The sequence below is a fragment of the Oncorhynchus tshawytscha genome, linkage group LG26 (genome assembly GCF_018296145.1).
Source record: "Oncorhynchus tshawytscha isolate Ot180627B linkage group LG26, Otsh_v2.0, whole genome shotgun sequence".
Classification (NCBI taxonomy): Eukaryota; Metazoa; Chordata; class Actinopteri; order Salmoniformes; family Salmonidae; genus Oncorhynchus; species Oncorhynchus tshawytscha.
This window is the reverse complement of record NC_056454.1, coordinates 46,373,508-46,399,841: the sequence shown is the minus strand read 5'-3', so window position 1 is coordinate 46,399,841 and position 26,334 is coordinate 46,373,508. Positions and strand designations below refer to the sequence as shown.

Below are 26,334 nucleotides of genomic sequence, written 5' to 3'. Positions count from 1 at the left end.
CTGAGTCCAGTCATGTCCAATTTCTCATGAAAACAACTCCAGGTTTTCAATGGTACGCCCTTCTTCATGGATTTGACATGGTCCTTCCTCCAGTCTGATGATTTGTCTGTTCTTAAGCCACAGAGTTGGCTTTTTTTTCACTCACTGCCATGACAGACCCAATGCCATGAGTACCGAGCACCAGTCAATATGGCCCCATGAGAGCCATTACCCTTCAGGCCTATCTGGCTGCTCCCCAGGTGTGAAAACCAAGTGCTGCTATCTAGAGTTCTGCTGAAGGATTACTCAACACGGGGATCCATCACCAGGCTAGAGCCAAACCCTCTGCCTCAGGTACCAGGCCCTATTCAAACCAGCAGAGTTCTGTTGGTCAATAAACCCTCTGCCTCAGGTACCAGGTCCTATTGAAACCAGCAGAGTTCTGTTGGTCAATAAACCCTCTGCCTCAGGTGCCAGGTCCTATTCAAACCAGCAGAGTTATGTTGGTCAATAAACCCTCTTCCAGCAGCCGACTGTACTGCATTAGAGGCCATTACTACCAACAGCCACAATCTGCTATTCTCTGTGACCGTCAGTAAGATCATTGTATGTTACTATATATGTAAAGTGGAAATGCTGCAGTGTCTCATCTTGTGGTGACTGCAGAAAGAGAGAGAAGAGATAGCAAGCACTGACGGCAGTTTGCTAGTCACTGGCAAAATGCAGTGTGTGTGTGTACTGTACTGTACTGTACTGTGTGTGTGTGTGTGTACTGTACTGTGTGTGTGTGTACTGTACTGTGTGTGTGTACTGTACTGTGTGTGTGTGTACTGTACTGTGTACTGTGTGTGTGTACTGTACTGTACTGTGTGTGTGTACTGTGTGTGTGTACTGTATTGTGTGTGTGTACTGTGTGTGTGTGTGTACTGTGTGTGTGTGTGTGTGTGTGTGTGTGTGTGTGTGTGTGTGTGTGTGTGTGTGTGTGTGTGTGTGTACTGTACTGTACTGACTCAGTGGCTCTGTTGTCTTCCTCTAACCCTCTAGGCCTCAGACGACGAATCATACGTCAGCGATGTGAGTGATAACATTTCAGAAGACAATGCCAGCGTGACTGATAACGTCTCCAGACAAAGTAGGTCCTCCTTAGCTTTCCAAAAATGCCTCTCCTTCCATTACAGTGTGTGTGTGTGAGGGGGGGGATTGACCTCGCAGGCCTCACTGTGTCCCAACAACTGCACTCGAGGCTTATGAAAGCTATCAGTGTGAAGTGCAGGAATGCCTCTAACTTCTATTCTAACCCTTCATCCTTCGACTATGTTTCAGTCGTGAACTACCTGTGGCTACGATGAGATGCAAGGCTGAGGATTTGACGAGGCCTTGTAGTTCAGACAGTCGTCAGTCCCGGTGATGGTCCGTGACAGTACTGTACTTTCTTCTGGTTTCAGTGCCGAACGGAGACCTGGCTGGAAGCGCCTTCCGTAACGGGCGTCGCCCGTGTCTCCCCGCCCCCTCGCCAGACTGCAGCAACATCAACCTGTGGAACATCCTGAGGAACAACATAGGGAAGGACCTGTCCAAGGTGTCCATGCCCGTGGAGCTCAACGAGCCCCTCAACACCCTGCAGCACATGTGTGAAGAGCTGGAGTACACTGAGCTACTAGACAGGGCTGCCGATACGGAGGACCCTTATGAACGCATGGTACGGCCCAAAGACTCACCTCTGTGTATGAAGGCATGGTACGGCCCAAACACTCACCCCTCTGAGTATGAAGGCATGGTACGGCCCAAACACTCACCTCTGTGTATGAAGGCATGGTACGGCCCAAACACTCACCTCTGTGTATGAAGGCATGGTACGGCCCAAGCACTCACCCCTCTGTGTATGAAGGCATGGTACGGCCCAAGCACTCACCCCTCTGAGTATGAACTCATGGTACGGCCCAAGCACTCACCCCTCTGTGTATGAACTCATGGTACGGCCCAAAGACTCACCCCTCTGAGTATGAACTCATGGTACGGCCCAAAGACTCACCCTCTGAGTATGAAGGCATGGTACGGCCCAAAGACTCACCCCTCTGATTATGAACTCATGGTACGGCCCAAAGACTCACCCCTCTGAGTATGAACTCATGGTACGGCCCAAAGACTCACCCCTCTGAGTCGTATAAAGCTTCATGGTTTCAGTTCTGAAAAGGAGACCAGTATAACTCTGCATTCTCTACCACCACAAGCTATGACAAAATGGCACATTACTGTAACTCTTAGTGATGATGTGACCCAGTCAACCAGCTAACACAGAGGAAACATACCACAGAGACTCATCAGATGATGTAAAACCTCTTTATATTAGGATGCATTAGCAACCATAGACATTACCATCACTAACCCATACAGCGTGACCCAGTGTCTCCCATCACTAACCCATACAGTGTGACCCAGTGTGTCCCATCACTAACCCATACAGCGTGACCCAGTGTCTCCCACCACTAACCCATACAGCGTGACCCAGTGTCTCCCATCACTGACCCATACAGCGTGACCCAGTGTCTCCCACCACTAACCCATACAGCGTGACCCAGTGTCTCCCACCACTAACCCATACAGCGTGACCCAGTGTCTCCCACCACTAACCCATACAGCGTGACCCAGTGTCTCCCATCACTGACCCATACAGCGTGACCCAGTGTCTCCCATCACTGACCCATACAGCGTGACCCAGTGTCTCCCATCACTGACCCATACTGCGTGACCCAGTGTCTCCCATCACTGACCCATACTGCGTGACCCAGTGTCTCCCACCACTAACCAATACAGCGTGACCCAGTGTCTCCCATCACTGACCCATACAGCGTGACCCAGTGTCTCCCATCACTGACCCATACTGCGTGACCCAGTGTCTCCCACCACTAACCCATACAGCGTGACCCAGTGTCTCCCACCACTAACCCATACAGCGTGACCCAGTGTCTCCCATCACTGACCCATACTGCGTGACCCAGTGTCTCCCACCACTAACCCATACAGCGTGACCCAGTGTCTCCCACCACTAACCCATACAGCGTGACCCAGTGTCTCCCATCACTGACCCATACTGCGTGACCCAGTGTCTCCCACCACTAACCCATACAGCGTGACCCAGTGTCTCCCATCACTGACCCATACAGCGTGACCCAGTGTCTCCCACCACTGACCCATACTGCGTGACCCAGTGTCTCCCATCACTGACCCATACTGCGTGACCCAGTGTCTCCCATCACTGACCCATACAGCGTGACCCAGTGTCTCCCATCACTGACCCATACAGCGTGACCCAGTGTCTCCCACCACTAACCCATACAGCGTGACCCAGTGTCTCCCATCACTGACCCATACTGCGTGACCCAGTGTCTCCCATCACTGACCCATACAGCGTGACCCAGTGTCTCCCATCACTGACCCATACAGCGTGACCCAGTGTCTCCCACCACTAACCCATAGAGCGTGACCCAGTGTCTCCCACCACTAACCCATACTGCGTGACCCAGTGTCTCCCACCACTAACCCATACAGCGTGACCCAGTGTCTCCCACCACTAACCCATACAGCGTGACCCAGTGTCTCCCACCACTAACCCATACAGCGTGACCCAGTGTCTCCCATCACTAACCCATACAGCGTGACCCAGTGTCTCCCATCACTGACCCATACAGCGTGACCCAGTGTCTCCCATCACTGACCCATACAGCGTGACCCAGTGTCTCCCACCACTAACCCATACAGCGTGACCCAGTGTCTCCCATCACTGACCCATACTGCGTGACCCAGTGTCTCCCATCACTGACCCATACAGCGTGACCCAGTGTCTCCCATCACTGACCCATACAGCGTGACCCAGTGTCTCCCACAACTAACCCATAGAGCGTGACCCAGTGTCTCCCACCACTAACCCATACTGCGTGACCCAGTGTCTCCCACCACTAACCCATACAGCGTGACCCAGTGTCTCCCACCACTAACCCATACAGCGTGACCCAGTGTCTCCCACCACTAACCCATACAGCGTGACCCAGTGTCTCCCATCACTAACCCATACAGCGTGACCCAGTGTCTCCCATCACTGACCCATACAGCGTGACCCAGTGTCTCCCACCACTGACCCATAGAGCGTGACCCAGTGTCTCCCACCACTAACCCATACTGCGTGACCCAGTGTCTCCCACCACTAACCCATACAGCGTGACCCAGTGTCTCCCACCACTAACCCATACAGCGTGACCCAGTGTCTCCCACCACTAACCCATACAGCGTGACCCAGTGTCTCCCACCACTAACCCATACAGCGTGACCCAGTGTCTCCCACCACTAACCCATACAGCGTGACCCAGTGTCTCCCACCACTAACCCATACAGCGTGACCCAGTGTCTCCCACCACTAACCCATACAGCGTGACCCAGTGTCTCCCACCACTAACCCATACAGCGTGACCCAGTGTCTCCCACCACTAACCCATACAGCGTGACCCAGTGTCTCCCACCACTAACCCATACAGCGTGACCCAGTGTCTCCCACAACTAACCCATAGAGCGTGACCCAGTGTCTCCCACCACTAACCCATACTGCGTGACCCAGTGTCTCCCACCACTAACCCATACAGCGTGACCCAGTGTCTCCCACCACTAACCCATACAGCGTGACCCAGTGTCTCCCATCACTAACCCATACAGCGTGACCCAGTGTCTCCCATCACTGACCCATACAGCGTGACCCAGTGTCTCCCACCACTGACCCATACAGCGTGACCCAGTGTCTCCCACCACTAACCCATACAGCGTGACCCAGTGTCTCCCACCACTAACCCATACAGCGTGACCCAGTGTCTCCCACCACTAACCCATACAGCGTGACCCAGTGTCTCCCACCACTAACCCATACAGCGTGACCCAGTGTCTCCCACCACTAACCCATACAGCGTGACCCAGTGTCTCCCACCACTAACCCATACAGCGTGACCCAGTGTCTCCCACCACTAACCCATACAGCGTGACCCAGTGTCTCCCACCACTAACCCATACAGCGTGACCCAGTGTCTCCCACCACTAACCCATACAGCGTGACCCAGTGTCTCCCACCGCTAACCCATACAGCGTGACCCAGTGTCTCCCACCACTAACCCATACAGCGTGACCCAGTCCCTGGTACTGACAGACATGTTAGTTTGTCTATATCTGTGTGCGCTGCTGTGGCGTTGACAGGGACAAGCCCAAAGTAAACATTCTGAAGGCTTCCAGAGACAAAGGCCAGAAATATCATGCTCTGATGCAGCTGTCGACCTTGTGTTCAATCTCACATCTGTCCTTCCACTGACTTAGTTATCATAACAGGACGGTGTGTGAATACAAACATGTTGGACTTGTTAGATAAAAGACTATGACATTTCATTACTGGGCTGTTGTAAACCAGGATGTTCCAGGGGTTTAACTGCTGTTACTTAATGGTACCATGCAGTACTTGATGCACAAATGATTCATGCATAACTTTCAGAAAAGGAGAATTTGTGTTTCAGTGTAACGACAGCAGCCATATTAACGTAAGGCATTGAAGACATTGTGTATGTTTTATGTAGTTTGTGTATTTTTTTATTTAGTTTTTGATCGTGTTGCCGTTTCTCTGCTACAGGCCATTATGGCAGCGTTCGTCATCTCAGGATACTCCTCCACGTACTACAGAGCGGGAAGCAAGCCATTCAACCCTTTACTGGGAGAGACGTATGAATGTATCCGTGAGGACAAGGGCATGTGTTTTATCGCTGAGCAGGTAGGTTCCCACAGTACTGCATTTTTAGATTATAATGAATGGACAGGGTGAAACCTGATCCTAGATCAGCTACTCCTATGAATACAGGCTCTGGCGTATTTACCAATACCTTAACCCCCCCCATACGGTGCATACGTTGTCAAGAAATGAATCAATACTGTAAATGTCCCTAAACAAAAAAACAGGGTCAAATGTAGTCTCTATAGACAGACTGGTTGCCTCCCACAATGTACCATTGTTCCCTTGGTACCATTGTTCCCTTGGTCTGGGATTTCTGAGACCAGGTCAAATGTGCCCGTTCTCTTCCATGCACTGGAGTCGGTAAGGTCCATTTATAACTAACATGAGCTGCAGGTTGCAGTATTGTATTGTGCGGCAGACTGATCCTGTCAGGTCTGTAGGCTTTCAGAGTGCTTAAAGAAAGACTGTGTCCCAGTCTGCTGCTAGAGTAGGTCCAGGGTCAGATCCAGGTTCCAGGGTCAGATCCAGAGTCAGGTCCAGGGTTAGGTCCAGGGTCAGGTCCAGGGTCAGGTCCAGGGTCAGATCCAGGGTCAGGTCCAGGGTCAGATCCTGGGTCAGGTCCAGGGTCAGGTCTAAGTCCAGGGTCAGATCCAGGGTCAGGTCCAGGGAAGGCTGTCATTCTGCCCTCTTCTCTCTCTTTATGATGGGGACCCTGTTGTTGTCATCTCTCAGCTATTCTCCCTGACCTGAACCTGACTGAACCTGACTGACTGGCCTGACTGAACCTGACTGACTGGCCTGACTGAACCTGACTGACTGGCCTGACTGAACCTGACTGACTGGCCTGACTGACCTGACTGAACCTGACTGGCTGAACCTGACTGACTGACTGACTGACTGGCCTGACTGAATCATTGAAAAGTGAAAGACTAAAGTTACATACATGGGATGCTTTAGGGAATTTCAGAATGTCTGGAATAGAAAAGGCAGAAATACAATTCAATAAACATTTGCAGCCAGTCATCCAAAACACAGCCCTATGCTGTCGTTCAATTCCTATAGAAGATGGCAAAGGCTGAGGATGTGTGTTCAACATCTGACTGGCCTGACTGAACCTGACTGGCCTGACTGAACCTGACTGGCCTGACTGAACCTGACTGACTGGCCTGACTGACTGAACCTGACTGACTGGCTGAACCTGACTGACTGGCCTGACTGAACCTGACTGGTCTGACTGACTGAACCTGACTGACTGGCTGAACCTGACTGACTGGCCTGACTGAACCTGACTGACTGACTGGCCTGACTGACCTGACTGACTGACCTGACTGGCCTGACTGAACCTGACTGACCTGACTGAACCTGACTGACTGACTGGCCTGACTGAACCTGACTGTCTGACTGAACCTGAATGACTGGCCCGACTGAGAACCTGAATGACTGGCTCGACTGAGAACCTGAATGACTGGCCTTGACTGAACCTAGTTTGCACTTAGCCTCAGTGCTGGCGTTAGCTGTTACTGGTTGCCCCGTCCGCATGATAGTCACGATATAATGACTCACCCTCTTCTTCTCACAACACGTTTAGAATGGTTCTAGAATGAAGTGGCTGCTTTTGTATCTGGACCTAAAATGAATTCCTCTAAGAGGCAATAATCTAGCAGTATTGTCACTGATGTTATGACGTTTGATTATCTCTTGAAGGTGAGCCACCATCCACCCATATCAGCTTGTCACGCTGATTCCAACAAGTTCACCTTCTTGCAAGGTACGTTACCTGTTGAATTACAGGGTCACACGCACACTTCCTCAATGAGGTCATGGTTTTTCATTTTGCATCAAGTTGGTACATTGATGGTTAATTCTGCCGATCTTCTTCTCAGACGTCAGATGGAAAAACAAATTCTGGGGGAAATCAATGGAAATCCTCCCAATTGGCACCGTTAATGTTATCCTTCCAAGGTAATCCACACACACACACCGCACACACACACACACACACACACACACACACACACACACACACACACACAGTCTGACATCCTCAAGACATATCCCCACTGTCACTTACTATAGGAGGTACATCCATAACAGTGGCCTTACCTTCTTGAAGCCTTCAGGTCCCTGCTAGCCTTCCCCTGCCACAGTCATCACTCCACTCTGGGTCCTTGGAAGCTTTTACAGAGCTACTGTCCGCCCTATTAAAGTGCCCCTTGACAGGGTTTGGGAAATGAATCACTTAGACAGAAGAGCGGGAAGGGATGTGTGAAGGTTGCTGAATAAGCACATAGATTATAGTATATCGCAAGTGTCTGTGCCTCAGAAAATGAGATTCCACAGGCCCTGCTATTTAGGTTGTGAGACCTCTAACACTCTGTGTGATTATGTGGCCCGGTTATCATCTTAAAGACACAGACAGACTTCATAACTATCATGTGATAACTGTAGATATCCTGACTGCTGCTGTTATGTCGTTCAGCTTTGGGGACCACTATGAATGGAACAAGGTCACCACCTGCGTGCACAACATCCTAAGTGGCAGAAGGTGGATCGAACACTACGGAGAGATCACCGTTAGAAACACCAAAAGCAGCGCCTGTATCTGCAAACTTACCTTCGTCAAGGTAAGACATCGACAGCATTCATTAGGCACCTCAGTTGCACTTATGTGGTTCCTGCTAAACACAACCATGGGGATGGAAATCCTTATCGCCACAGATTAAGCTCACCTAGGTTTCTGAGGTCTTCTTCTGGAAGGGGTCTCTAGCAACACTACCAATGCATGCGAAGGGAGGTGTTAAGAGAGTATGGTTCATGTTAACAAGGCTTTAAGGGACCTCCATTGCAATTTTCTTGACGGTGAACTCGGCTGTGGAATAAGTCCCATAAAATCACTATGAAGTCCAAAGACTGAGAAATGTGCTGAGAAATAGCCATACCTGTTGGAGCATCTATCACATATCTTGGCTGACTACAATTTGGACATTTTAATTATTGTCTATGTTGTTTCCTTGCTAGTGGATGATGGATGTTATGTATCTTATGATCGCAATGTTACTGTTGTCTCATTTTGCTTGTAGGGAAATTACTGGAGTTCTAATGTGAATGAGGTTCAAGGGTTTGTGATGGACCAAGAGGGGAAGGTGGTGCGTCGGCTGTTCGGAAAATGGCACGAGGGCCTTTACTGTGGAGTCCCGCCCTCTGCCAGATGCATCTGGAGGCCAGGTAACTACCAGTGTGAATTTTGGCAGCTATTTTATATTTTTATCTTAAAATACCTTTTAGTCTTAGTCACATTTTAGTCATTTCATCCTTCGTTAGTTTTAGTTATTATCAGTTGACTAAAACTATTTTAGTGTAGTTGTAGTCACAGACATTTTAGTCACATAATAGTTTTTTTTTCTATTAAATAATGAATATTTAGGCTACCTCTAACTTCCATCTTGTGCACATTCAGATAGCCTTGTCCAACTAGACCTACTATCCCCATGAATACCTTGGCTGGAAATGTTGATATTGTGGCAGATTGGAACCAATGCGGCAGGGTAGCCTAGTGGTTAGAGCGTTGGACTAGTAACCGGAAGGTTGCAAGTTCAAACCCCCGAGCTGACAAGGTACAAATCTGTCGTTCTGTCCCTGAACAGGCAGTTAACCCACTGTTCCTAGGCTGTCATTGAAAATAAGAATTTGTTTTTAACTGACTTGCCTAGTTAAATAAAGGTAAAACAAATAAAATAATTAACCATATAGGCTACAAAGCCTTGGCTACAGGTTAAACAATTTACAGCTGATTTTTCTCCCCGTCATAACTGTCAAGGAGGGTAAATAAAAGTGGTTTCCTTGAAAAGGGGAGAATTTCAGCTTTTCAAAATCTATTACTGTACTCCTTATATTCAACAAATTGCATTTGTTTTTCCCGTAGGACAAAAGCAACAGCAACTTGATGAGGACTTGTGAGGCGTCTATATCTCAAACTAGACACTCTAATGTACTTGTCCTCTTACTCAGTTGTGCACCGGGGCCTCCCACTCCTCTTTCTATTCTGGTTAGAACCAGTTTGCTCTGTTATGTGAAGAGAGTAGTACACGTCGTTGAAAAATATCTTCAGTTTCTTGGCAATTTCTCGCATGGAATAGCCTTCATTTCTCAGAACAAGAATAGACTGACGAGTTTCAGAAGAAAGGTCTTTGTTTCTGGCCATTTTGAGCCTGTAACCGAACCCACAAAAACTGATGTTCCAGATACTCAACTAGATCAAAGGCCCGTTTTATTGCTTCTTTAATCAGAACAACAGTTTTCAGCTGTGCTAATATAATTGCAAAAGGGTTTTCTAATGATCAATTAGCCTTTTAAAATGTTAAACTTAGATTAGCTACACAACGTGCCATTGGAACAGAGGAGTGATAGTTGCTGATAATGGGCCCCTGTACGCCGATGTAAATATTCCATTAAACATCAGCCGTTTCCATCTACAATATTCATTTACAACATGAACAATGTCTACACTGTATTTCTGATCAATTTGATGTTATTTTAATGGACAAAAAAAATAATATATATTTCAAAAAAACAAGGACATTTCTAAGTGACCCCAAACTTTTGAACAGTATGTATATGTATGGTTTTTCACTGACAAATAAAATCGTTTCAATCAATCAATCCAAAATATGCAGTGGACATTTGATGAATGGAAAGAGACATCTATTACAAAACAACAAGCATTTTAATGACACGCAGAATACATTTTCTGTTTGTTGAGATTGACATAGACTATTTATTGTGGTGTTGAAAACACAAACCAGAGATATTGGGAGTGCCCAAAGTCACTAATGTTTATTGGTTGTGTGGTGCAGAAACCTGTCGGTGATAAATGTGTTGCATATATTTTAATAAATATGGCATCAAAACATTGAAAATGTGATTTCTTCCTAGCTGATCATTATCTGCAGCCGACTCTGATCGTAGTGTAATGAAACAGGCAGGGAGAGTGAGCTCGTCTGTGGTGGTCGGTGAAACCTCCCCCTTCTGGCCTGTAGCCCTGCGTGGCATCGACTGTGCCACAAAAGCTGAAGAGGCAAAGTCGATATCCACATTTAGAAACACAAGGTCGCTACTGTTATTGTTATTTGTGTTGTTAAACAGTATTTTGAGTTAATTCAATGAGGGGGAGGGTGTTCCATGTATTTGATTGGCTAAGAGGAGGGTCGTGTAAAAATATTTTTTTATGTTGGGGAGGGAGGGGGCATTTTTTTATGACACCTTGAGTTGGACCAGCCCCTCCCACTCCCCAGTAAATTTCGATCTGTCCCTAATCAAAGCAAAAAAAAGCCTACATGAAAGTAAGAAAGATTATTATTTCTAGTTGAGGTTAGACCAGGTCTCTTGAAAAAGAGATGTTATCTCAATGAGAAAAACCTGTATAAATAAAGTTTTTTTTTTTAAAAAGGAGATGTTCTGGCTTCACATCAGTTCAAAAGATGGACAAAAAAAAAGCTGTGTGGGAGCAGCTCAATCAGACCAGACCATGCAGCTGAGAGGATTGCATGAAATATTTTTCAAGCATATATGCATTAAGACAAAACAGATGAAGAGGAGCTTCATGTCAAATGAAATGTCCATTAGTCTCACGTGGAATTCTCGTCTCGTCACGTTTTCGCCAACTAAAACGAAAAGTAATTTGTAATAGTTATCGGGTTTTTTTCCCCCAGGGTGTCTCGTCATAGTTTCAGTCAGGAAAAATAGGCAGTTGACGAGTATTTTTCGTCATAGTTACCGTTGACGAAAGTAACTACATCAATCATACTGTTGCTAAGCAGGACGCTTTGAATTGGATATCCGCAATCGTTAAGCAGACAACGGCATTAGATTAAACCGTAAAATACTAGCACATGAGATTATAATACGGGGGACAAAGAAAGTGTTGACACTGGTGTCAATAATCCACACCAATGGAAAATAAAAACTTTTGAACTCGCTATTCTTTTATTTTAGAGGATCAACTTTAATATTGCAGATAGATTGTTGCTTCCATTAATATAATCGTCTGCATTTCAACAACAACAACAAAAATAAGAGAAAAAAAAAAGAACTTTGAACTGATTCTTGACCCCTGTGATGTCATGTGTTCCTTCCTCAGGCTCCATGCCCACAGACTACGAGCTGTATTATGGCTTTACCAGGTTTGCCATTGAGCTCAATGAGCTTTGCCCTGAGATGCAAGACCTGCTACCACCCACAGATGCCCGCTTCAGACCCGATCAGAGGTAGAAACATACAACCGTTGCGCCATCACACTTTCAGCTACTGTGCCTAGAAGACTGTATGAGAAATGCACTGTGTGCTACCTACTGCTGCCACCTGTTGAGAGAAGGTGGAGCGGTACCAGTATCATACAGATCGGACTGGATGAACCACTGAACTAGCACACCTTTATTGTCATGAACCTTGCCCTGGAGGCTAGTTGAACCAGCTGCCAAATCAAAATTGACTATATCGTAAAAATGTATGAAAACAAAAATGTGCTTTTTGGTCTAAATTTAAAGCAAGGGTTAGGCATTAGGGTTAGCGGTGTAGTTAATGTTAGGTTTAAAATCAGATTTCATGACTTTGTGGCTGTGCCAGCTATTGACCACTCTGCAGAATTGCCTCCTGGGTAAGATTCATGACAATAAATGCCAACCAGCACAATGCAGCTGTTGTTGTGGTCTGATATAGAGTTACAGAATGGTTGATTAGTGAAGCTCTAGAAAAGGACTAAAAGCTAGTTTTACATCTGAAATAAGAGGATGAGATAGTATTTGTATGGTTAAATATGTTTACAAGCTTTATGTGTATTTCCCTGACGAGTGACAGTATATTCGACTCATGGGGATGTTGTTTCTCTACATTAGACACCTGGAGGAGGGGAATGTGGAAATGGCAGCCTCAGAAAAGCAGCGCATTGAGGACATGCAGCGCACCAGGAGGAAGTGGCAAGACGAGAACGACATTAAGCATGAACCACGCTTCTTCAAGTGAGTAAAGAGGCTAGATGGTTATTTACAAGGACATACTGTATTCCCCAGGCCAGGTTAGTGGGGGAAACAGGGTAGGTTGGGAAGGTCTCCCCCAGGCCAGCTTTGTGGGAGAAACAGGGTAGTTTGGGATGGTCTCCCCCAGGCCAGCTTAGTGGGGAAAACAGGGTAGGTTGTGAAGGTCTCCCCCAGGCCAGGTTAGTGGGGGAAACAGGGGGAAGTTTGGGAAGGTTTCCCCCAGGCCAGGTTAGTGGGGGAAACAGGGTAGGTTGGGAAGGTCTCCCCAGGCCAGGTTAGTGGGGAAACAGGGTAGGTTGGGAAGGTCTCCCCCAGGCCAGCTTAGTGGGAGAAACAGGGTAGTTTGGGATGGTCTCCCCAAGGCCAGCTTAGTGGGGAAAACAGGGTAGGTTGGGAAGGTCTCCCCAGGCCAGCTTAGTGGGAGAAACAGGGTAGGTTGGGAAGGTCTCCCCAGGCCAGCTTAGTGGGAGAAACAGGGTAGGTTGGGAAGGTCTCCCCAGGCCAGCTTAGTGGGAGAAACAGGGTAGGTTGGGAGGGTCTCCCCAGGCCAGCTTAGTGGGAGAAACAGGGTAGGTTGGGAGGGTCTCCCCAGGCCAGCTTAGTGGGGGAAACGGAGGGTAGGTTGGAAGGTCTCCCCAGGCCAGGTTAGTGGGGGAAATGGGGGTAGGTTGGGAAGGTCTCCCCAGGCCAGGTTAGTGGGGGAAAAGGGGGTTGGTTGGGAAGGTCTCCCCCAGGCCAGGTTAGTGGGGGAAACAGGGTCGGTTGGGAAGGTCTCCCCCAGGCCAGGTTAGTGGGGGAAACGGGGAAGTTTGGGAAGGTTTTCCCCAGGCCAGCTTCGTGGGGGAACTGGGTAAGTTGGGAGGGTCTCCCCAGGCCAGGTTAGTGGGGAAACGGGGTCGGTTGTGAAGGTCTCCCCCAGGCCAGGTTAGTGGGGGAAACAGGGTCGGTTGGGAAGGTCTCCCCCAGGCCAGGTTAGTGGGGGAAACAGGGGGAAGTTTGGGAAGGTTTTCCCCAGGCCAGCTTCGTGGGGGAACTGGGTAAGTTGGGAGGGTCTCCCCAAGATAGATAGAAATACCTCTGACTGTTACTTGTGTGGCTGAGTTGTGTTATTAATGATTATCCATTCCATTCATGACATCTAACTCCCTACCATTGATTGCCCGTCTCTTTCCTCCCAGGAAAGTGGTTGATGCCAATCAAAGGGAGCGCTGGGTCACTAACAACACCTACTGGGAGCTTCGCAAATCCCCCGGCTTCATCAACATGGAAAACCCTAATCTATGGTAGCATATGGATCGCTATGCACACCATATCATCATCGCTGACAAAGGCTTTTATCTATGCACAATGAGGTTTTCAAATGAATATCTCATTGACAAAATGACAGTGTGGAAGGATACAAGAGCTGAGATGAGTTGATGACTTACCATCGCCCTATTCAGCCGGCCAGTCACCCATTCAAGCATCCTCTTGGATCCCCCTCATTGAGCTTGGTGCGGAGGCTGGGTTGTCAGGGCAACAATCTTACCATGTAGATCTATCCTAAGTCGTTTTGTGTTTGTCCTTGCCTTAATGTCATCTATCCACACCATACATTTTAAAGCTTTTAGTGAAACCCACTTGAGTTCTGAAAGCGGTTTGATTTAGACTAGTGTTTGTTCTGAAAGCGGTTTGATTTAGACTAGTGTTTGTTCTGAAAGCGGTTTGATTTAGACTAGTGTTCGTTCTGAAAGCGGTTTGATTTAGACTAGTGTTTGTTCTGAAAGCGGTTTGATTTAGACTAGTGTTTGTTCTGAAAGCGGTTTGATTTAGACTAGCGGTTTGATTTAGACTAGTGTTTGTTCTGAAAGCGGTTTGATTTAGACTAGTGTTTGTTCTGAAAGCGGTTTGATTTAGACTAGTGTTTGGATTAGGCCTTTGACCAACTACTAATGTATGTGTCATGCATGTTTAGAGTCCAGCTTTCATTGGCATATCCTATATAGACTAACATTATTTGTTTTAAAAACAAAAATAAAATAAAGAAGTCTGACGTTTTTGTAAAATATCTTCAACATCATAGAATTTAGTGAAAATTTAACTAATATACAATATTGGAAGATTGCTCTTATTTCTTTTTTTTTAATTAGCCATTTGCATTAGTTCAGTCTGAATCATAGCTGTATTCTCTATTGGGTCACACATTCTTTGTGAAAGTTAAAGAGATTCTTCAGTAGTTTTGTATAGTTTTTAGCCAGTAGTTCTGAAAGTAGCACTCACGAGCCAAAAAAAAGAGGGAAATTGTGTACTACATCACGTATGTGCAGATTTGTGCACCACATCATTGCTCTGTCTCTCTCTCTCTCTGCTGTGTGTGCATGATATGCCTCTTGTTAGCTGTCACTCAAATGGTTGAAGCTCATTGGTTGAACTCAAATTTCTAGGGGGCTGGACCACGTGGGTGAAAAAGGTGCAGCTCAGCTTTCAGAAAAACAGTCACTTTCAAACTAGGGATTTTGTGTCTAATTGATGTAAAACCATAATTCTGCTCATAGATTAAGCATGTATGAACTATACATTAGCCCCGTTTATACCTGCCACTTACGTGCGTCCTTCGTCCTGATCTTGCCAGTATACAATTGTAAGATCTGATCAAACTCAGTTCACAATGTGTCTTTTTTATTGATCTACACCTGTGTAAAAATGTGGCACAATCAGAATGAGGACAAGAACAGGACAAAGGGCGCATGTTATTAACAGGTATAAACGTGGCCATTGACACATCTAGCCCAAAGCGAGACATTGCTGTATGCCGATACGTTTTCTCAGCAACTCCCAAAGACAAAAACCCCTTGAGTTGAGACGTTTAGTTCCAGTTTGGCTAGTTGAGGGAGACTGGCCCAACAGCTGATACATAAGCACTGGAAAGTGACTTCCTTTTTCGAGCCTTCATGCGGCACACCCCCTTCGTCACTCATCACAACTGTTTAAGCTACAGACAATACTTCCTTGTAATTAACTTTTACATGTGTAGACAATACTGCTTTCTGTTATTCAACTCACACAAAAACTATTTTTGATAGTTTAAGAAAGAAAAAAAAAGGTATGAATATAATTTTAATGTTCTTTAATTTCCTGTAATACAATTGATCTGTGTTGTTGTCTGAGTGTTATAGTGAGAATCCTAGCCTGCAGTAGAACTATAAAGACATGTCAGCACCCAAGACATCTGATATGGGGATATGAAGACATACCTACTGGCCGTGTGCCCATCCCTTCTAAAGAATCTATTTAAACCCGGGTCACTTGTCTGGATACATGGTTACACCGACTCATCTTTGATACAGGTCTATGTATAATGTGGTAGCTGGTTGGCTCGTTAGTGTATTTCCCTTTCACGTTATTTTTCCAACTAAGCCCCTCAGTGAAATGACAAGCGTAGTGAAAGTGGAGTAGTAGTCCTGCTGTCCTGTAGCAGTATAGAGGTCAACGTGTCCTCTACTGGGAACCACATGACCTCTACTGGGATCCACATGATCATTGGAGTGTCACAACTACACCAGACTGACTAGCTACCCCAATTTATTGAACTACACCAGACTGACTGACTAGATACCGCCACTTATACAACTACACAACACTGACTACCCCCACTTATACAACTACACCAGACTGACTAACTAGATACCCCCACTTATACAACTACACCAGACTGACTGACTAGATACCCCCACATATACAACTATAGTACACCAGACTGACTGACTAGATACCCCCACTTATACAACTACACCAGACTGACTGACTAGATACCCCCACATATACAACTACACCAGACTGACTGACTAGATACCCCCACTTATACAACTACACCAGACTGACTGACTAGATACCCCCCCACATATACAACTATAGTACACCAGACTGACTGACTAGATACCCCCACTTATACAACTATAGTACACCAGACTGACTGACTAGATACCCCCACTTATACAACTACACCAGACTGACTGACTAGATACCCCCACTTATACAACTACAGTACACCAGACTGACTGACTAGATACCCCCACTTATACAACTACACCAGACTGACTGACTAGATACCCCCACTTATACAACTACACCAGACTGACTGACTAGATACCCCCACTTATACAACTACAGTACACCAGACTGACTGACTAGATACCCCCACTTATACAACTACAGTACACCAGACTGACTGACTAGATACCCCCACTTATACAACTACACCAGACTGACTGACTAGATACCCCCACTTATACAACTACACCAGACTGACTGACTAGATACCCCCACATAGAAGTGTATTGTAAAACACAAGGGATGCCTATTTGCCAGTTCTTTGACAATACATAACAGATTCCCATATACATTATTCATTTGTGTGAAAGAGGCCAAGGGCCAAAATGATTGTACAACGTTCGGAATGATTTTGCTTTTGTAAATCCTTTAACGTGGCAGAATGTTGATGTTAAAGCCAAAGACGAGTGGTTTTAATTATAGAAAAAAATATAAACTCATTCTAGTTATGGTGTTTTCATTATGTAGTTATCACACAGAGAAAAAGCTATTATATTTGATTATCCTTTAAACAAGTGTCCAGTTCCTAGAATTTACTGCTATGATGTTGTCCTTAACCATTCACCAATACAATTTTAAAAGGTTTAGATTATTACTGCCAAACAGCTTTAATGTATATTTGACGTCCCCCTTCCCTCTTGTCATTGTGTGTAGCAGTCCATACACAATGGTTCAGTGTGTTAGATTACCACAGAATCTGTAACGATACATTGTACATTTGGATTATATTGATTTGTTCTGTTTGTTTCTAGTGAAGCCAGAAATTGAAACGAGGAAAGTGGTCCTACGTTAGAAACATATAGAATGGAAACGTTCAACTATAAAGTCGTAACTATTATTTCCGTGTGTAATGTCCAGTACTGAAGATTAAGACAGAAAAACGATAGATATGACTACAACATCATATTGCAGCCATGTATTCAGAAATGGAATTTGTTTGTCCGCTGTCAATTCCACTTGATGTGCCTTAATACATTTTATTAACGCCTCGCACACAATGTTGATAAGAAACCACATACAAGTCAGATAAGGAAACCATTTCAAATCCAATCAACCACTTTCCCCACTTGAGTATTGTTCCCCAAATTGTATTATGTACTGAATAATGTTGGGGAATAGAAGTGCTCGGAATGTGTCTGAAATCTTGGTACGATTTAGGTGGGGGGGACAATGACATTTCCCATAAATCTAGATATTCTAATTTTCTGTGCAGTCAACTCCACTCATTTGTGATCACTGTTATTGTCAGTATCATACTGTCAGCCCAGTACTCTACTGCACTGTAAACACATGTAAACAGCAGAATATTCCTGTCTCCTCTTTTGGATTGGACTGATGTAAAGACTTTACTATCAACATCAACATAATACTTAGTTCATCAGGATATTTGAGGAGGATCATGTAGTCTGTGATGTTCTAGATGAATACATTGTTTTCAGAGAGAGAGAGAGAGAGAGAGGCCTTGAAGAAAATAACTAAGACTTGTTTCATCAGAGTAGAAGGATGAAACTTCCTGAGTAGTTAATGGGTTACAATGTTTATGTATCTGCATGTTTACATGACATAGTCTGCCAATGAATGTTGCAAATGCCTTATGAAAGATTTTTATTTCTTCTATTGGACTTTTTCTTTTGAGTTTCGAACTGACAATGTAAACATTACACACTGTGTCAGCAGAGTTAAGTCCATTTTCTAATGGGTACCTTCTAAAGTGCAATTGTCTTAAGTACATATCTTTCCATGACCACTGTACACTGCTGCTATCATAGTGCTTGTTCTAATACAAAATAAATACAACCGAGGAGTCTGCCACACACTGTGCTGCCTTGAGTGTTGATCCTCCAAACTCAGCCAAGCATTGCTGAGGTTAGTGTAGAAGTTTCAGCCAAGCATTACTGAGATTGGTGAGGTAGTTTCATCCAAGCATTACTGAGATTGGTGTAGTAGTTATTAGAATAGTTATTGTAATATCATCATACTCTTGAGTCTCCTGCACAGTAGATCGCAGTAATGGACTGGGTTGCCAGTGACTTAAAAACAAGTGAAGGAATTATTGCACCGGATTGCAAGAATATTTTGTGGGCTATTTGGGTTTTTTTCATCAGTGCTGCTACTGACATCTTGACCCATACCAAGAGACTGTAGAGAGGACTGAATTATTAGTCACAGACACCATAATACACAGTTCACTGTGTTCACTCTCCTACAAATCAGGCTAGTCTATATAGTCAGTCTACAGTAGTGGTTAAAAAATATATATATATATATATTTTTTTTTCATGATTGTTTAAAAAGAGGGGACAAATTTAGAATGAGATCAATGTCAAGTAGATTTATTTAACATGTCTGTCCCACTTCACATGTAATAGTTGTGTATTAATGTGGTCAGGTACACAGCACACGTTTGGGATGAGTCTACCAAAAAAACATTACATACAATACACACCTTGTCCAAGGAAACCAAAATGTGATTAAACCACCCAATCTAGGCTTTGTGACAAACTCAGGACAAGGTGGAATCCGGTAGTAAATATCATCCCGTCATTAGCATAGCATTTCAACCAGCACAAAGCTTTCAAAACACACACACACACACACAGCAAAATGACTTCATACACACCTGACATAACTAAGGCTACATTACAGGTAGACTGAGAAAGATGACATCACAACAATCTTAGACATCAACATCAAAGCTACAAAGATTCCAATTATTGTCTCTTTGTAGAGCGAAGACAAGAAAATGGCGGCCTTGAAGTCTAAGACAGGAGTTGTCCCGATGTTTCCGAGTATGCAATCTTGCTACCATTAAATTAAATATACATTTTACAAAAAGAAATACAGATTTTCATAGTCTAGACATGTAGATTTATATAATCTCATGATGTAAGCACAATTCAACCTAAACAAGCCAAATGTTACATTTTCTAATTAATTTGTATTTTTATTTAACTAGGCAAGTCAGTTAAGAACACATTCTTATTTACAATGATGGCCTACCTCGGCCAAACTCTAACCCGGGCGACACTGTGCCAATAGCGCGCCGCTCTATGGGACTCCCAATCACGGCCGGTTGTGATACAGCCTGGAATCGAACCAGGGTCTGTAGTGACGCCTCTAGCACTGAGATGCAGTGCCTTAGACCGCTGCGCCACTCCGGAGCCCAATTGAGCAGTTGTTTTTGTTTTGACACTAAACTAAAACCTGCTGTTGGTCTTGTTCTCTGTTAAGACATGTGGTAGTTACACAAAACAAGAGTCCTGTTTGACGGAATCAAATACAATAAAAAATAAACTAATATAATGGTGTTAACCAAAGCTCAAACTTTAAAATCAAACTAAAAGTTATGATAGACTATGTCATTAATATACACTATGGAAAAGTGTTTCACAGTAATGTAATTGAATATTGACTTGGCAAAGACGAATAATAACCAATTAAATCAAACAAAACACCAATGTGTAATGAATATTTAGTTTGTTCCTACTTAATTTATCTGCTTCGTTAAGAAAATATCCCTATGTGAAAAATGAGGGTCAGACTTACGTTAAGAGTTTCATCAAATTCATTGATAAATTCCTTTTTTATCATAGGCTTATGAGTAAACGGGGCAAAACAAGTTCTCGCATTAATTTTGTTCAGTGCAAATAGTTTTACATTTACCATTCAATACACTATTGAGTGTATAGAAAAACAACGACAATGGGATAGGGTGGAGACTGTTCTCAACATGTCAACAATGGGATAGGGTGGAGACTGTTGTCAACAATGGGATAGGGTGGAGACTGTTGTCAACAATGGGATAGGGTGGAGACTGTTGTCAACAATGGGATAGGGTGGAGACTGTTGTCAACAATGGGATAGGGTGGAGACTGTTGTCAACAATGGGATAGGGTGGAGACTTGTCAACAATGGGATAGGGTGGAGACTGTTGTCAACAATGGGATAGGGTGGAGACTGTTGTCAACAATGGGATAGGGTGGAGACTGTTGTCAACAATGGGATAGGGTGGAGACTGTTGTCAACAATGGGATAGGGTGGAGACTTGTCAACAATGGGATAGGGTGGAGACTGTTAACATGTCAACAATGGGATAGGGTGGAGACTGTTAACATGTCAACAATGGGATAGGGTGGAGACTTAACATGTCAACAATGGGATAGGGTGGAGACTGTTAACATGTCAACAATGGGATAGGGTGGAGACTTGTCATGTCAACAATGGGATAGGGTGGAGACTGTTGTCATGTCAACAATGGGATAGGGTGGAGACTGTTGTCAACATGTCAACAATGGGATAGGGTGGAGACTGTTGTCAACATGTCAACAATGGGATAGGGTGGAGACTGTTGTCAACATGTCAACAATGGGATAGGGTGGAGACTGTTGTCAACAATGGGATAGGGTGGAGACTGTTGTCAACATGTCAACAATGGGATAGGGTGGAGACTGTTGTCAACAATGGGATAGGGTGGAGACTGTTGTCAACAATGGGATAGGGTGGAGACTGTTGTCAACAATGGGATAGGGTGGAGACTGTTAACATGTCAACAATGGGATAGGGTGGAGACTGTTAACATGTCAACAATGGGATAGGGTGGAGACTGTTGTCATGTCAACAATGGGATAGGGTGGAGACTGTTGTCAACATGTCAACAATGGGATAGGGTGGAGACTGTCAACATGTCAACAATGGGATAGGGTGGAGACTGTTGTCAACATGTCAACAATGGGATAGGGTGGAGACTGTTGTCAACAATGGGATAGGGTGGAGACTGTTGTCAACATGTCAACAATGGGATAGGGTGGAGACTGTTGTCAACAATGGGATAGGGTGGAGACTGTTGTCAACAATGGGATAGGGTGGAGACTGTTGTCAACAATGGGATAGGGTGGAGACTGTTAACATGTCAACAATGGGATAGGGTGGAGACTGTTGTCATGTCAACAATGGGATAGGGTGGAGACTGTTGTCAACATGTCAACAATGGGATAGGGTGGAGACTGTTGTCAACATGTCAACAATGGGATAGGGTGGAGACTGTTGTCAACATGTCAACAATGGGATAGGGTGGAGACTGTTGTCAACAATGGGATAGGGTGGAGACTGTTGTCAACATGTCAACAATGGGATAGGGTGGAGACTGTTGTCAACATGTCAACAATGGGATAGGGTGGAGACTGTTGTCAACATTATGGAAGCAAGGCCTTTCAAGACTTGTGTCCATTTTATTCCCTTGTCCTTCCACAGTACATCACCTCCACAGGATTAGCTTTCACTGTGTACCGCTGATCTTTTTCTTAAACTAATTTAAAAATGGCTGACAGACACCACAGGTGATGAACTGTGTTTCCTGTCACTGTAAAAAAAAACACAAACTAGGTAGATTTGTCTGAATGGCATGATTTCTATTGATACTGCCATCAATATTCACCAATTCCACACCAAGTGAACACTGGGGTAAGGCGTGAAAACAGTGGTAGATGGAGGATAGCGACACCTTTCAGTTGAGATTAAATATGTTTTTCATCTGTGCCGTTTACTACGATCGCTCATTTGATGGAAGCCATGATCTTGATGTACTGGAGTGCGTTGTGTGCGGCGTCATTATGTGCGTTGCCGCAGGAGATGCCTGTGCCGTGGCATACGGTGACGGGTGAGGTGGACAGCTCTGCCAAGCACTGGTACTGCCCGTTCACTGTCAGCTCATCTGCCAAGCAAAAGACAGACACACTGTACAATAGCACCTGGAATTAGGCCCCTGTTTAGCCATTCTTGAAAACAAGCCAAAAGTTCACATCTGATTGATTTCATTGACTTCAGTAAAATGAAGAGATGAACTCTACTCACCAATGTCAAAGTATGTGACTTCAAAGCCCTGCTCTTGCGACAGCTCCAGCATCATCTGGATGTAGTCTGTGTTGGGAATACTGAGTGGGTTCCTTCTTAGGAGAGACATCTTCTCTGCCGAGGAGTTACGCAAGTTCTCCAATCGGACACCAGGCTTTGGGATCTGGAATGAGTTGGTCAAACAATACACATTACATACATTCTAGATGACAAAATGCCCTAAATATATGTTTTATTATTCTTGGCGAAGAGGCCAAAGAGAGGAAATATTCTACATACCCATGTGATTTCAGGACAACCAGACACATTTTGAAGTTTTGCTAACATCTTCTCAGCACCTGCCTTTTTTGCCACCTTCTTGGAATTTCCCGTCGCTATCGGTTACACGTGGATGACATACAGCACTATGAATGACTCAATTGAACACTTCCCGAAGGTAGAATGTGTTTAAACACAACTCTAATATGTTATTTCAATGCAATGATAAAACGTGGATCAAGAACAACAGTGGAATCACCATACCAGTCTCTGTGAGCGACTCCATTCTGCAGGTAACAGTGAACTCTCTCTTGTGAGGTGGGCCTGCCTCTGTGAAAACGGTGTATTCTGGGAGGCGCCACCCCCACTGCAGGGCCAGCTCCTTTGGGGAGAAATCCATATTAGCAAAGATGTGAAAAACAAGCAATCTATTCATAATCATGTGTGTGGACTATTTTTCATCTGATACCCTGAAGAGACTCATTGACAACACAAATGTGTTACGACGATTACAGCCATGCAACAGTACACAGCCCTATTGTCTTAACAAAAGGGCAATAATAAAAACACCTGCAGTTTCCCCACTGAGTTGGGTTGGTCGTTAGGCTTTGCTGGGTTGCCATTACTCTCCTTCTTTATGTGAAGGCTGCAGTAGGGGAAATCAGATGTAAAAAGTGAATGTTACTGGTGGCCATAATGGTTGCAAATGCTACTTGTTTTCATGAATGCTCATGTCAGATATCGTCCATGTTAACTCACGGTGTTCCGGGGTCTATTTCCAGAAGGTTCAGGGCAGACTCCGCGGCTTTGTGTTTGGCGGCTTTTTTACTGGCTCCTTGACCTGGGATACAACAACCGAATGACATTATGCAAAGTATTGAAATCGAGGCAGACAATATAACGGGGAAGCCCATCTGTGGTTTATACAAGCTCCCTAATCCTCTAGCTACTGTAAAAGTAGTGTAACGTACGTGACTGGCGATCTACGTTGCAAGAGGACTCACTCACCTGTGCAGGACATATCTCCTATTGTAACGTTGAAGATGAAGCTGGGTTGGTGCGCCTCCCCTTCGGCCTTTTCCATCACGTACACGGGAAGGTTACCCATTTTTGTTCCATATTCATGTAGAACTTGTATGGGTGTTTTACCAGGGCACGGTGCCTGTGGTTGTTGAATACTCGAGCTGTGTAAAAGGCATGATGAACAGTCATTAGTGTCACTGTATTAGATTGAATGGTATCGCTGTGTTTGTTGTATTATTTAGCAACCAATGACAGTACAAGGTGCGAGAAGCACAGTATGGCTAGCTAGTTGGACATTGCTATTAACAATTATACCAGGTAGCTATCTAGGGTTAGCGTACTAGCTAACGTCGAGCATCAAATGGATGTAGCTAGCTAGTAGTAGCATGACAGACCTCGTGTTGTTAGTGTGCGTGGTCCTTATAAGTGTAGGTTGAAATCCGTCTTGAGACATGGCTAACAATATCTACTTAATAAAACTGTTGGGTATATTGATCAAAATCTCGTCGGCAACTTCCGGGTCACGGAATTTCAGAAATCTTCAAAATAAGAGTCCCCTACGTAAATAGCAGAAAAATGTCAATAACCCTAAACATTTTGTTCAGGAAATTCTACCCGGAAGTTGCTTAGCAAATGATCTGCTCTACATTCACAGTGTAAACCTTTCCAGGATGTGTTATGCCCAGGCAGTGTATGGCCAGACTTCAATACAACTGATAGTAGAACTGAGAGCCATTTCTGCAGAAAGCATCGGCCAACACCTTGTTGGTTCCGATCAACAGAGCAGAACATGTAACATATCTGAGAATTCAAAAAAGCTCTCACCATTCAGGCTTTTATGTAACCAATGTCCCACAGACTTTGCTTGTAAAAATGGACATGGCTATGGATCAAATTACCTAGAAGCTTTACTCTACCTTGCATTTTTATAAAATGTAGCTTATATTTAGCTTATTTCCTGCAATCCTACACGTTTTGTCATGGGGGGCCGAGAAAACTTTCCTATTTTAAAGCCAATTTTCTTGAAATTCTATACATTTTGCCATGTCTGTTTATTCATGTGATATTTAGGTGACTCAAACGTTACAACAAAATCTATGGGATAAAAGAAATCGAACTAAAAAAATGTTAGCTGACATGGGCTAGTTCATCTGGAACTTTCTGACAAGTTATAAAAAACTCCATAAGGCAGTGTTTTCAAAACTTGGTCCTGGGGACCCCAAATTGTGCATGTTTAGTTTAATTTGCCCTAGCACTACACAGCTGATTCAAATAATCAAAACTTGATGAGTTCATTACTATTTAGTTATTTTTTATATATTTTTTTAAAATGTAGTGGGTAGATCAGCTTTAATTCGTAGAGAGATTATGGCTTCCATCAATTTGTTCATTATTTGAAAAAAGGAGCATATGCATTTCAGGTAAAAGAACAACCCAATGTTGATCTCCCAAGACAAATGATCTAGCAACAGCAAGGTAGCTAAATGTCCTGGAATGTTTTGACTTTCGACCTGTCCCCAAACTAATACAATTGGTTGAGGGACTGATTTAGACCTGGGACACCAGGTGTGTACAATTGATTATCAGGTTGAACAGAAGACCGATTAGGAACACCCTAGGATAAGATACACAAGGTTGTAAGCCACTAGAGGGTGTTACTAAGATAAGCTACATGAGGCTGTAAGCCACTAGATAAGATACACGAGGTTGTAAGCCACTAGATAAGATACACGAGGTTGTAAGCCACTAGAGGGTGTTACTAAGATAAGATACTAAGGTAAGCTACTAGGCCAGGGGTAGGCAACCCTGTTCCTGGAGTGCTGCAGAGGTACTGAAGGATTTTGTTCCAACTACGTGAAACACATGACCAGCTGAGCTAATTGATCAGTTCAGTGATTAAACTCAATACACCTGATCTTTCAGGTCTGTTAAATCAAAAACATTAAGTGCATGCGGCACTTCAGGACCCGGAGTTGCCTACACCATGAACTAGGCCATAAAATCATCCAGGAATACATCTCGAGCAAACTGGAATTCAATTAAAACCGTGATAGGATCTGTAAGAACCAAGAAACACTTTTAAGCTTAGCACCAGTCATGTACTTAACATACATATTAAAAACATAGTGACATATTAAAAACATAGTGATTTCTCAATGTGATCCACTTTATAATATTCTTTATCTTGTATAAAGTAGTAATTATCTTTAGTTTAGATTTTTCCCTGATCTAGTTATAATTTTGTAACATCATTTTAACATTTTGCACTATGAATATACAAATAGCGTTTTACCGCAGAGTTTTATTTTGAAGGCAAAATCGGAAAACCGCAAGTCTTAATATTGCTGC

At 44.3% G+C, this 26,334-nt stretch overlaps 2 protein-coding genes across 3 annotated transcripts in view; one reads left to right on the top strand and one right to left on the bottom strand.

Moving 5' to 3' along the window:
• The window catches only part of LOC112224889 (oxysterol-binding protein-related protein 6-like), a 68,339-nt gene extending 53,763 nt beyond the window's left edge, over positions 1-14,576 (top strand). The window contains exons 13-22 of the mRNA XM_042306725.1: positions 1,024-1,111; positions 1,425-1,678; positions 5,636-5,773; positions 7,439-7,502; positions 7,618-7,696; positions 8,214-8,358; positions 8,815-8,959; positions 11,871-11,997; positions 12,625-12,747; positions 13,944-14,576. Of these exons, the coding sequence (XP_042162659.1) occupies positions 1,024-1,111; positions 1,425-1,678; positions 5,636-5,773; positions 7,439-7,502; positions 7,618-7,696; positions 8,214-8,358; positions 8,815-8,959; positions 11,871-11,997; positions 12,625-12,747; positions 13,944-14,052 (1,272 nt within the window). The 3' untranslated portion in view covers positions 14,053-14,576. The remainder of the gene's footprint in view (positions 1-1,023; positions 1,112-1,424; positions 1,679-5,635; positions 5,774-7,438; positions 7,503-7,617; positions 7,697-8,213; positions 8,359-8,814; positions 8,960-11,870; positions 11,998-12,624; positions 12,748-13,943) is intronic.
• Positions 14,577-19,171: 4,595 nt separating this feature from the next.
• Positions 19,172-24,595, bottom strand: LOC112225662 (interferon-inducible double-stranded RNA-dependent protein kinase activator A homolog). Of its 2 annotated transcripts, none has more exons than XM_024389793.2 (8): positions 24,381-24,589; positions 23,971-24,146; positions 23,722-23,803; positions 23,533-23,608; positions 23,227-23,344; positions 22,984-23,078; positions 22,705-22,867; positions 19,172-22,564 (listed from the first exon to the last, which is right to left on the bottom strand). In XM_024389793.2, the coding sequence occupies exons 1-8, from the start codon at positions 24,437-24,439 to the stop codon at positions 22,407-22,409; spliced, it is 927 nt and encodes a 308-aa protein (XP_024245561.1). In that variant the 5' UTR covers positions 24,440-24,589; the 3' UTR covers positions 19,172-22,406. The 2 variants fall into 2 exon arrangements, with proteins under 2 accessions (XP_024245561.1, XP_024245562.1); XM_024389794.2 differs by having other exon boundaries at positions 22,451-22,587; positions 24,381-24,595.
• Between the last annotated feature and the right edge of the window lie 1,739 nt (positions 24,596-26,334).

What these genes read in the sequence shown, in the direction of transcription:
- LOC112225662 (XM_024389793.2), bottom strand. Translation starts at nt 24,439, where the DNA reads ATGTCTCAAGACGGATTTCAACCTACACTTATAAGGACCACGCACACT. An exon ending in ACTCAGTGGGGAAACTGCAG is followed by an intron (nt 23,345 to 23,532) that starts GTGTTTTTATTA and finishes TTCTCCCCAAAG; the next exon opens with GAGCTGGCCCTGCAGTGGGG. An exon ending in AGTCACATACTTTGACATTG is followed by an intron (nt 22,565 to 22,704) that starts GTGAGTAGAGTT and finishes TTTGCTTGGCAG; the next exon opens with ATGAGCTGACAGTGAACGGG.